General features: G+C 40.7%; 2 protein-coding genes across 3 annotated transcripts; one reads left to right on the top strand and one right to left on the bottom strand.

Moving 5' to 3' along the window:
- Window positions 1-343: 343 nt before the first annotated feature.
- Window positions 344-3786, bottom strand: ube2g1a (ubiquitin-conjugating enzyme E2G 1a (UBC7 homolog, yeast)). Its single transcript, XM_077593103.1, has 6 exons — window positions 3551-3786; window positions 2507-2609; window positions 2313-2410; window positions 1860-2038; window positions 1650-1769; window positions 344-1507 (listed from the first exon to the last, which is right to left on the bottom strand). The coding sequence occupies exons 1-5, from the start codon at window positions 3594-3596 to the stop codon at window positions 1683-1685; spliced, it is 513 nt and encodes a 170-aa protein (XP_077449229.1). The 5' UTR covers window positions 3597-3786; the 3' UTR covers window positions 344-1507; window positions 1650-1682.
- Window positions 3787-5057: 1271 nt separating this feature from the next.
- spns3 (SPNS lysolipid transporter 3, sphingosine-1-phosphate (putative)) lies at window positions 5058-10043 on the top strand. Of its 2 annotated transcripts, XM_077593094.1 has the most exons (13): window positions 5058-5129; window positions 5495-5744; window positions 5824-5889; window positions 6600-6736; window positions 6838-6989; window positions 7583-7649; window positions 7727-7869; window positions 7945-8097; window positions 8314-8503; window positions 9122-9187; window positions 9261-9359; window positions 9460-9631; window positions 9853-10043. In XM_077593094.1, the coding sequence occupies exons 2-13, from the start codon at window positions 5516-5518 to the stop codon at window positions 9900-9902; spliced, it is 1524 nt and encodes a 507-aa protein (XP_077449220.1). In that variant the 5' UTR covers window positions 5058-5129; window positions 5495-5515; the 3' UTR covers window positions 9903-10043. The 2 variants fall into 2 exon arrangements, with proteins under 2 accessions (XP_077449220.1, XP_077449222.1); XM_077593096.1 differs by lacking the exon at window positions 5058-5129 and having other exon boundaries at window positions 5729-5744; window positions 6613-6736.
- Window positions 10044-12527: the final 2484 nt, after the last annotated feature.

Raw genomic sequence — 12527 nt, 5'->3', positions numbered from 1 at the left:
TTCTTTTGTCATATCTCAGTTCTCCACTCAAGACTAATGCAAAGTTTGTGCCTAAATAACTTTTTTTAATGTTATTGTAATTACTATAGTATGCGAATCTCCTTTTAAGTCTAAGAGTATTTCTGCATTTGCTGCTGTCTAAGTGGTTTGATTATGAATTGTTTTTTAAAGTTCATTTTTACACCATTTGACAGGGGCGGAACTTAGGGGGGGTCACTAGGGGTACGGCCGCCCCGGGTCTAAACTTATAGGGGGCGTGGTTCAGTGAGAGGAGGGTATAGAAAAGTAAGATGATGTGTAGTGCAGTAATTCAAGGCAAAAGATTCACTTAACCACACGGAAATATTGGGAAAAAATATAATAGAAGACTCACTACGGGTAACAGGCATAATAACATGAAAAATATACAACAGTATTTTGTCTTTGTACATTGTCCAAAAATTGGAACAGTTCAGTGATCGGAACAAAAAGATGGTTGGATTTGTTGAGGACAAAAACAAAAAAAATAAAAACACGGAAAAGAAAGAATAACCAGAAACACATGGACAAACTGAAACAAAATACCCCCCTCCTTACCAATTAAAAAAAAATGCTATGCATGCATAATAATTTTCTAAGGACAACATTGACCAAAACAGAGCAGCTACTAAAATTGCCAAATTTTGAAGGACATTAAATATTACTTTGCATGTACTCATTTTATTGATATTTATTGCTACGTAAAATGGGATGCATTTTTATATTGCCGGTGTCTTGGCTATCAGACCACTGCATATTCATTTCCCCCCCAATGTATTTCCATTGTTTCATTTACTAATCAACGCAGGTTGTGGCTGAGCATTTAAATCTGGAGGCACTTTTGCAAAAAGACTATTAATAAAATCGTGCATGCAGGAAATGAATAATTATGTAGCTTTGTTTGTTGATAAAATAGGGGTATGGTAAGACTTAATAGCAAAAAAAAAGGAACATATTTCAAGTTAGGTTGTGAACATGTTGGTGAACAACCCCAAACGTGGCAAGAAACTAGAAAACACAAAACTAGCCACATCAATCAAGGTCTTCCCAACATAGCCAATTTAAGAGCTCCTGATGAAAAAACAAAAAAAACGAACCCATGTTTGAGAGGGGGGATGGAGGGGGCTGCAAATCCAGGCCAGGGCAATTCACTGACAGTAAGTGCATGAAGTGTGGACAGGAAGCTTATATATTATCCGGTTTAGTCTGTGCTATTTACATTTCTTTACAATAGCTTCCTGAATGTTAGAGCAGTTCTTTGACTTGCCAAGTGTTATTTCTTTTTCTTCTGGGTTGTTTTGCTTTTCATGTTCGGTTGGCACTTTGCTTGGTGGTTGTCTGTGAGCCGTGGTATTCGCTGTCATTGTTTGTTCTATTGCAGCTTAGAAGAGCCAGTCAATTTCTTCCCGCCAAAATAAAAGGAACCCCATCCTGGTAGAATGGTGGCCGAGTGCAGGAAACGGTGCCATGTCGCGTTTCGATTGGAGACCTATGGAAGAGCACGGTACATCACATAAATGATCAAGATGGAATAGAGCGGAAACCCTAATGGGTTTCCTAAAAAAATAGCATTCTACAAATTTCCTGAGGTGAATATGCTCGAAAAAAGTGTTGGAATCCAGCATACTTGCCCTGAAAACATGAATCTAGATCCTTGCTATATATCACTCAAAGGCAGTCTCTTGGCTTTTCCGTACACAGCGTGCAACTTTTCTTTTAAATGCTCCATGCCTGTCCTCCCGCCACTCTTTCTGCAAACAAAAGAAAATGGATGAACAGTTTAGTTAAGGATGCTGATTTTCCTATTCATCAATTTCTATGTCTTTAAGCAGCAGACTTACTGCCGCGTCCACGTTGGCTGGCGAGTCACCATTTGGGTCTGCCAGCATGGAGATAACACTAATCATGATGGTTTCAACTGTATGGATGGGAAGCCAGCGTTCTTCGGGTTTTTCATAACCGTACTTGTCCTCCCCAGGTTCGTGTAAAATAGAAATACACACATCTCCATTCTTGTCGACTACAAGGAACAAAAATAAACAATGGAAAACATTGACAAGGCAGTCTCTCTTCAAATACGATGTAATAATTATGGTCAGATTATTTGTAAAATGACTTTTTAGACTCATTTGTCTGAAGTTATAGTACTAGTGTGGACATTTTTTGGCTACAAAGTAGAACTAGTAATTCAAAAGTTATTTATTCTGGTCAAATTTATGTTAATTAAGGGTGTGTTTTACAGTTGTCCCGATCATAGACTTACGTACCCGGGTCGACTTATTTTTAGTACCTACCATTAGGATGCCAGATATCTGTAATAAATTTCATTTTAGGTGGCCTGAGAGGGTAGTCTTTGGGAAATGTCAGATGAGCTTTAAACACGCCACCTTCACTGTGAACATTAGAAAATGTGAAATACAATAATTACATTACATTCATACCTGTAGGTTTGACAAGAGGGTGCAACATTTAAAAAGTGATGACTTACTAAAGTGTGTCTGGTGGCCCGATTATTAGAACTTCCCATCTGTAAAGATCATTATCCTCAATCAGGCCAGCTGAAAATCCTTCTACTGGGTTTTTATTCAGCTCTAGAGGGAAAAAGAAAGCAAAAATCACTTTTCACTAAGTCTGACTGATTTCATTTTAACAAAAAAAATCTGGCTTGGTAGTTGTATTCACATCAGCATTTTGCAGTTACTACACAGACTATGTAATTATCTATATTATATAGTAACATCGTAGCTGCATAGCAATAAAAGGTGACACTGGAAAATCTGCAGAATTGTTTAAAACTTCTATAAACTGTTAAGAAAAGAAAAGTCTTGGGGATGATAACAACTTGACACAGTAAATTTGAAAGAGAGTAATACATCTTGATTAAAGCTTCTTTCACAGAGCCATTAGCCATCTAAATGTTTTATTAGAGTGTAGTTGATCGGACACATGTTAAGTTGTGTTAGATATATCTCTTTGTAAGTTGATACTTGGACATGAAACTCTGAGGTCCTAAATTAGTGATGGTAAAAAAATGTAGTGTCAAATTTCTCTTTCGGGTTAAAAGGGACCAGCTGAGACCATACACAAACTACTATAAGAATGGCCCAAAAGGGGTCCAAGTTACAAGAATTAATTGCATAAATTTTATATTCATTCATTCATTTATAACATTTCACTAATTTTAAATACCTCAGGTTAACACCGTGGTTTGACAACACATTATTTGAAAATCGATTTAATTTTAGTCCATGTTAGATAAGGTAGAGCATGTGTCAACATCAAAACGCTGACGTAAGCCCCAAACAAAAACAAACATTGCACTTATTTTCTGCATATTCTCAAACACACTGCTAAAGTGTCCTTTTTTAACAACAGTGAAAGCCCTGCAAATGTCTCCCACATGCAACTGAATGTTATTCTGCATTTTCTCCACAATTTTGGAGGGTTTCGGTGGTGTCTGAGTCGTTTGAGTCCCAGCTAAGTGTTCATTAGCAAGTCGGGCAGTATCCGCTAACGTCAAATGTTTAATTACCTGCGAGCTGTCTCCTGAGTAACAACGCCGATTGAGGCTCTGTCATAATTGAGCCAATGTAATGCAGCTATTGTGAACAGTAGTTTGCCGAGGTAACAGCGTTGTATTCTCGTTTAGTGCACAATCCGCCGTCTCCTTTATTTTTCTTTTAGCATTCGCGACATCGCTTTTTCTTCTTCGTGGCCGTTTGCTGCAGTTCTCTTTGCTGGGAACTCTTCTTCTTCTTTGGTTTCATGGCGGATCGTACGTTGCTGCCAGCTCCTGGAAAGTACTTGCCACTCAAATATGATGAATGGATGGGAAATAAAGGGTTTGTTATTAAAATGAGGGGAATGTTTTCTGAAAATGAACACCCGTATCATTTATCATGCAATAATAACATACTTTTTTTTAGTTTGCATGTTCTCCCCGGGCCGGCGTGGGTTTTCTCCGGGTACTCCGGTTTCCTCCCACATTCCAAAGATATGCATGGTAGGATGATTGGACGCTCTAAATTGCCCCCAGGTAGGAGTTTGAGCGTGAATGGTTGTCCGTCTACTCGTGCCCTGCGATTGGCTGGCCACCGATTCAGGGTGTCCCCCGCCTGTGGCCCGAAGTCAGCTTGGATAGGCTTTAGCACCCCCCGTGACCCTAGTGAGGATAAAGTGGGTCATAAAATGAGATGAGATAAATGTATCAACACTGTTTATGACAGAGTGACAAGGATTTTGTGACTGCCTAGGAATAGGTGAGCTATTTTTATTGTTTTGCGTAAGTTGCTGTGGCCTAAAAAATAAGTAAATAAATAAATAAATATGGTGTTGAACGGCGTGGATCAACGTTTGAAGCGGGTTTGATTCCCTGCGCTGGTGACCTTGTCTAAGTATCCATGAGCAAGATGCTGAACCACCGTTTGCTCCTGATGCTGCATCATCTTTAGTTAATTGTGAATATTGTGTCTTACTTAAGTTAATTGCACACATTTGAATTTTATGTATTAAGTGTTAGAACGGGTAGACCTCCTGATCATATCAGGTCACTTTTTAAAACCAAAAGACTTCACTTCACTGGTGTTTGACTGAAAGCTAGAAGCCAACAAAATTCAGCACTTAATCACCTGACAGTCACATGAAAATGTGTTTGCTTAAGCTAATAGCCTCGGGTACAAATCAAATCAATTGTTTACATTGATCCTAATGTTAATGTTGTAAAAAGCTACAAAGTCTTCAAACCTTTACAACAAATATGATCCGCGCTGGTGCCGATTTGAAGATCGTAAAGATTAAAACAGCAACGTTTGAGCCAATGAACATAAAAAAAACAAAAAAAAAACGGAGAGAAACATATTGTAAACAGATTGTGATTCAATTGTCTTCTTTTATTGTTTCCAAAGAATGCAGTGACAGGAAATGAAAGCAATCGATGTTCTGTTTACAACATTGCAAGACACTGAGGAACTACGCGAAAGCATTTGGCCGCCCCCAAAATGGGCTGTGCCGCACTTTCTAACTCAATATAAGAGCTCAAGTTTCATTTCTCACACACACAGGGAACTCAACTGTCACTAACAACATGGAATGAGCAAGATCATCATTAACAAGTATGTCAGATTACTTATTATATCACTAGCCTATTTATGAGATGTAAATCTTCAGTTCTTGGACAGAATAAAAATAGTATTGTGCCTTGGTGGCAAAAGTAAGATGTTAGATTCAAATTATTAGCGCTTGGAATTTCAATCTAGAAAATCATGATTTTCCATGTTGTGAAATGTCAGACTTTTCCCTCTTCTGTCAAGTTGTTTCAGTTCCAGCACCGAGTTTTAAAGAATGAACTAATTTATTGACTATCACAGACAACTGCCAATGACTGTTCATGTTTGGCAGTCTATCACCGTCAATGGCAGTCAATGAGTTAAATGCAAACTGGAATCAAAGAAAAAGCTTTCTAAAAATCTTTTTTAAGGTGAAGAGAGAGCTGCTCATTATGGAGCTAAAAGGATCCGCCACGTTCAACCAAGATGGCTCACGACCTCGACCGAGTTTGGGTTCGAGCGCCGCTCTTCCCTACGGCGCCTTGGCGAGCAGTCTATCGTCACTTACACCCGCCACACCGGGCGAGAGGCCTGCCGTATCACGTCGAAGATCCCTGGTCGCGGTGATTGTGCTCTGTTACGTCAACTTAATCAACTACATGGAACGATACACCATTGCAGGTTTCTGTACTCACTTCTCAAAATTATTCTAAGCTGTCAAAGAGCGGAATTGCAAATAACTGCCTTTTTTTGTCTCTAGGTGTGCTTCTCAACATTCAGGCATTCTTCGATATCAATGACAGTACGGCAGGACTGCTGCAGACAAGTAAGATGGGATTCTTAGAAGGCCGCATTCAGTCCACCCTTCATTGCCTCATGAGGAAATGCTGCAATTCGGTTGCAGAACATACGTGATTGATTGCAGCAGTGTGCGCTACACTAAACATCCTGCTATAATTGAAACGCAAAACGACACAAAACATTTTTTACAAAGACAATCATGATTGATTTCGAGCCAAAATGACATCAATTCAAAATTTAGGGCCTGCACGATACATGATAAAAACTAAAGATCCTGTATTTTAGTTGTCGCCTACGTAACATAACGTAATCAGTTAGAGGAAAACCACGACCGCAAAGTTGCACACTGGTTTAAAAGTGAGAGAATCAAAAGTGTAGATTGTAAGAAAGATCAAAACTGCAGGAATTTGTTAAAGGAGCTCTTATTTGTTCATTTTGTTGGCAGATTTTATCACGTATGGATGTGAATTTTTATCAGTCTTATCAAGTGCTAACAGCCGTGGGAGAATGCCTGCAAAAAATGTAAAAAAATTACCCAAACTGGCAAATCCAGACGGCAAATTACACAATGTACTCGGTGTTTTCCATTTGTCAACACTGACAATCAATCTTGTCCTGTAATGTGATATGCTATCATTTACATACTTTGACAGCGTTTGTGTGCATCTTGAAATGTATTAGTTCACATAAAGACGTCTCCGCTCTGAACCTAATATACTAAAAAAAACCTGGCAGTTTTTATCTGCAGCTTCCTAGTGACAGCTCCATTTTTCGGTTACCTGGGCGACCGCTACAACCGAGTATACATCATGGCCGCCGGTTTGAGTGTGTGGCTGGTGACGGCGATTGGCAGCTCGTTCGTTCCGAAGTCGGTACGTGCAAAATACACACACTTCAATCTTGACAGCATTTCCTTTTTTTCAAGGGAAGTATACCGGAAACTGTTGGACTAAATCATGTACTTCTATGCCAGGAATTTTGGCTCCTGGTGTTGTTGCGAAGCCTGGTTGGAATAGGCGAAGCAAGTTACTCCACCATCGCGCCCACCATTATCGGGGACCTTTACACTGGGGGTCAACGGACCGTCATGATTGCTGCGTTCTACATTTTCATCCCTGTTGGCAGGTAAGCTACGTGACCGGACGTTTCTTCGAAAGACGTTTGGTCCCCGTACGTTTGGTCGACCAGACGTTTGGTAGAACGGACGTTTGGTAGAACGGACGTTTGGTAGAATGGGTTCGCATGCAATTGATAGATTTTTAACATTGGGTGAATAAGGATTTAATGACTATTATTTAACATTGAGTGAATAGGGTTAGGGTTAAACAAATGAAAGTCTCGTGACTCAAACCTCGGGACTCGCGAACCCGGCGACCAAACGTCCGGTCGACCAAACGTCCGGGGACCAAACGTCTTTCGACTAAACGTCCGAGTACCGGTAAGTTAACCATGATCTATATCAAGGGTGGGCAAATTATTCCACAAAGTTTTCGAGGAATCCTTTCCAACAATTTGCTATGTTAGATATACAATCAGTGGATTGCGCTCAGGTGCTTCTTGTTTCAGCAGAAATCTAATTGGTTAAACTGTCTGTGTTGGATCGGGTGGAACAAAAACCCATACCGGCCATCGAGGACCAGATTGTCCACCCCTCATGTATATAAAGGAATTAGGCTGATCAATGTTTCCAATTTAAATGACATCCTGTTTGCCCTCAGCGGTCTCGGCTATATAATCGGGGCATCCATGGCTAGCCTCACGGGTGACTGGCACTGGTCTCTCAGGGTGAGAATGCTGTACAAAACATAAGCGCAATTGATCAATAGATAACTGACAACGATAACTCGTTGCTGTGTTGACAGGTAACTCCCATGTTGGGTCTTATTGGGCTGTTTTTAGTGGTGTTCTTTTGCCCCAACCCCCCCAGAGGCGCTGCAGAAAACAACCAACACGGCGTTAACGACCAGAGTTCTTACCTGGAGGACATCAAGTATCTTTTGAAGAAGTAGGACGTTGAATCCATTGGGTGTGAATCTTTGAGATGGATCTTAAACAAGCTATTTCCACACTCTCTTCTTAGTAAAAGTTACCTGTGGTCATCATTGGGAGTAACGGCAATGGCCTTCCTTACCGGCGCCTTGGCTTTCTGGATGCCGACTTTTCTGTTCCGAGCTCAGGTTTTTCAGGGCCTTTACCCACCCTGCGCCAAGGGGCCCTGCAACTCAAAAGACAGGTGCGCCGAGCGTTCGTTTTCATTCCCATGAGACCAGTCGCATATTTTCTGTCAAGTCGTTGGCTGACTTTAATGACGCCGTCCGAATGGAATTTGGCATTGCTCACTCGAAACGGGAATATTTGCAGCCAGTTCTGTCAGTTGAAACTAATTGGAGGACCGTTGTTGTCAACGAGTAACGAGTGACCAGACTGTCTTTCTCTGTTCCCAGTACAGTTTAATCTTCGGCGCCATCACGGTGGTCTCGGGAATTCTGGGAGTTTGCATTGGCACCGGTTTGGCCAGGTGGTTGCGCAACAAAGTGCCCAATGCGGATCCGCTCATCTGCGCTGGAGGAATGCTAGGATCGGTGCCCTGCCTCTTTATTAGCATCTTTTTGGCGACAGCAAGTATTCCAGGCACTTATGTAAGCCTAAGTTTCATTTTTTTTATTCAAGTAAAGTTCAACTACAAAAAGTTTTAGACTGTAAAGCACCCCTGGCTTGAAAATTTGACAGGAAAACAATTTAACATACAGCGCTGGACAATAAACCGCTGGGATATTGACGCTTAATGACCACCATACAACAAATTTGAACTTGCTACTTAAAAATCCGTCCAATAATTTTACTTTGAAAACTGAATTGAAACGCTAAGTTATTTTTATCACCAATCAACGGCCAAACACTTTGAACTATCGATACGTTTACCATCATTTATCCTATCTGGATTCCATACCTGTCAACCTCTGCCGATAACTGCCCTTATAAATGATTATGATTCCCCTTACAAACCCCCAAAAAACCTTACAAACACCGTACGACTCGTACGGTGTTTGTAAGGTTTTTTGGGGGTTTGTAAGGGGAATCATAATCATTTATAAGGGCAGTTATCGGCAGAGGTTGACAGGTATGGGATTCTACATTTCAATATTAATACTTAACACTTTTGACAACAGCTCATCGTAAAAAATCCATCAAATGATAGTAATTGCTATTTAAAGGCTTCTTATTTGCTTTACACTGAATTTGAGATGTGATTTTAGGTCTTCATTTTTATCGCTGAAGTCCTCTTGTCGCTAAATTGGTCCCTTTTGGCTGATATGCTACTGGTAAGTGCGACAGTAGAAAAAACCCGGCATGAAATACGACCTCTCCGTTCAACTTGTTCTCTTTTCTCTTTAGTATGTTGTTGTCCCCACCAAAAGGGCCACAGCGGAGGCTCTTCAGATTACGATTGGCCACCTTCTCGGGGACGCGGGGAGTCCTTACCTAATTGGAGTGGTGAGGAATATAGAAAAGACTCAACTATCCTGACATGGGATTTGACCCGTGCGACCTGTTCCGGCATTCAATAACCTTCACCGAAAATGGCCGTCTTTAGGTGTCCGACGCGATACGCAGTTACAAGTCTTCGTCCCCCGACTGGAGTTTCCCAAGTCTTCAGTACAGCTTCCTGATTTGCCCTTTTGTGGGCATCCTCGGAGGGGTTTTCTTCCTCATGACCGCTCTTTACATCAGTGACGACAGAACGGCAGCTCAGCGGCTAACGGAAGGTAGGGGTCGCATTATTAGGAACAGTGGCGGTCAGAAAATTTCAAGGGAGTGGCACGATGCATGAATTTGATTGGCCGGGAAATTTAATTCCATTGATTGTTGCCAAGGAAGGCCACTTTGATTTGAATTGGAATTCTAACCATCTCCAGTTGAATTTGTGTTCGTTTCTAGTTGTTACAAAATGTTTGTTTGTGTCTTTTTTTGCGTAAAACACCACTAGATCCTCTCCAACAACGCCCCCCACCCGAGCCCACCACGGAGAGGAATTGAGGAGGAGGGGTAGTTATTTTTTGCAGAAAAATGAAGATCATCTACTTTGCTGCTTGTAAAAATGTTTTGAAAATTGGTGCATGTTTTATGTTTAAATGTTGTTTTGCATTTTTTCAATAAATGGAACATGATGTTTTTTTAGTGGAGATAATTTTATAGTCATAAAGTAGATTTTTTTTTAAATAACTGCTTTGTACAGGATAGTGTCAGGATAATTTATTTTTTGCTTAAAAACAATATTATTAATCTGCATTTTACTTAAAAAGGATTTGCCAAAGATGTGTTACTTCAAACCTCGACCTGAGCAATAAATTAATTTTATAAATTGATTAGCATTTTTATTTTAGGGTTAAAAATATAATCATTCGAGTTGTTTATATTTTATGACAAAAAGGAAAGCAACTAATTATAACTACATTATTTGAGGGCAACCAGTGGAACGAAAAAATAAATGTGTACTAAAAACCTTTTATAGGGCAAGTGGCTATATCTGGTTATTTGAAAAAAACTGAAAAAAGGCAATTAAACCCACATAATTACTCTCCACATGTAATCACGTCCCCTGCTGAAATGATGTGCTGACACTACAATTTCATAATAGCCTCTTCATTTCTACTGGATCATCACATTTAGTCTTTGGTATCTTAAAGGAGCCCCTTATTTTCTGCTGACAGGCATCAAATGATGAAAATCATCTCTTTTGGTAAAGCCAAGTTCTTACCTTAAACGCTGAGTGTTAAGAAAAGGAACAGCAGAATTGCAGGAAACGTTCTTATTATATATAATAACGTACACTAGTCATAATGTCATAATAACTACAAATACAGTGTGTTATTCTCGTGTCCACTAGATGCTGCTGCTACATTTTAGTTTAAAATATAACTCATCTCATTTTTGTCTATGCGTTTCTGAATCATGGCCGATTTATGTTTTGATCATTTCCACTAAAATTGGCTGCCATTGACATTGCCGGACGTCCAATTCATTCAATGAATGTTCATTTGCCCCTCACATTTTTCCCCCAAATAAATTTGATACAAATTATATAAAAGATTCAACATAATAATCTCCCTGCGATAAGAAAATATGTAACGAAAGATGTTCTCCTCAGCCTGACCTTGTAATTATTGCTAATAAGAAAAATGTTTTAAGTCCAGTAGCTTGCATTCATTTTTTTTTGCTATCATTTTACCATTTAAAATGCCATCCAAGTATGGAATCCTTTTCAAATTCACGTTCCCGTGTAGTATGTATGTTCAAGGTAGCGATTGCATAAAATATTTGCAGACTATATATAGACAAATTAGGCATATCTGTGTATGACGGTCGCGTGCCAGTCCTTTTATTTTTATTTTTTTAACAATTCAGACAATTGCTGGGGCAGTGATTGGTCTCCCCTGGCTATTCATGGTAGGCTTCCTCCTCTAACTCTATTGCTTTTCATTATTATTATGATTGGCGAAAACCCCATGGGAAGAGGAATGTTTATATCACCAATGAATACAAAGACAGCCAATCGTTATCTTGCGTCATCGCCATCTGCCAATGACTATTCCCTATTGGGAAATCTAATCAAACATCAAGATCTTTCCGCCGACCAAGATTTTTCATGTCAAATTCTTTCATTTATTTCAATTTATCCTCACTAGGGCCGCGGTGGGGGTGCTGGAGCCTATCTTAGCTGACTTCGGGCCAGAGGCGGGGGACACCCTCCATCGGTGGCCAGCCAATCACAGGGCACGAGTAGATGGACAATCATTCACGCTCACACTCGTACCTAGGGGCAATTTCGTGACCGGACGTTTGGTCGCCGGACGTTTGGTCGCCCGGCCGTTTGGTCGCCCGGACGTTTGGTCGCCCGGACGTTTGGTCACCGGATGTTTGGTTGCCCGCGTGAATATAATTTTGAGAGCTGGTTTTAACAGTAGATATTTAGATATTAAACTCTCTCTCTCATGAATATAATTTTGAGAGTTGGTTACAACAGTAAACTCTCTGTCATGTTGTCAAACGTCCGGCGACCAAACGTCCGGGCGACCAAACGTCCGGGCGACCAAACGTCCGGGCAACCAAATGTCCGGGCGACCAAACGTCCGGTGACCAAACGTCCGGCGACCAAACGTCCGCCGACCAAACGTCCACCGACCAAACGTCCACCAACCAAACGTCCGGCGACCAAACGTCCGAGTAACGGGCAATTTAGAGTGTCCAATTAGCCTACTATGCATGTTTTTGGAATGTGGGAGGAAACCGGAGTACCCAGAGAAAACCCACGCAGGCCCAGGGAGAACATGCAAACAGAGGGATTGACCTGGATTTGAACCCAGGACCCCAGAGCTGTGAGGCCGACGCGCAAACGCCCTCGTGTCAAATTGCCTTTCACATTGAATCAGACGTCTATCGCCGTCAACACCATTGAAACTTGCCCATTCACGGTTTAAATGTCGTTTTTTTTAAGATATCGTCTCACTACGCCGTCAATAGGCTGTTAATAGTATAATTGCTTAGTCATGGAATTTGCTGTTTTTTCCTTTTTACTAGCGTTTTGGGCCTTGAACTTGTCGTTCTGGAGACGTGGCTAGACTGCGCCGACAGACACGTATGTGTAAAACAAGCAAACAAGTA

The sequence above is a fragment of the Stigmatopora argus genome, chromosome 22, assembly GCF_051989625.1.
Source record: "Stigmatopora argus isolate UIUO_Sarg chromosome 22, RoL_Sarg_1.0, whole genome shotgun sequence".
NCBI classification, from domain to species: domain Eukaryota; kingdom Metazoa; phylum Chordata; class Actinopteri; order Syngnathiformes; family Syngnathidae; genus Stigmatopora; species Stigmatopora argus.
The sequence above is the reverse complement of the archived record's forward strand: the minus strand, read 5'-3'. Positions and strand labels throughout refer to the sequence as shown.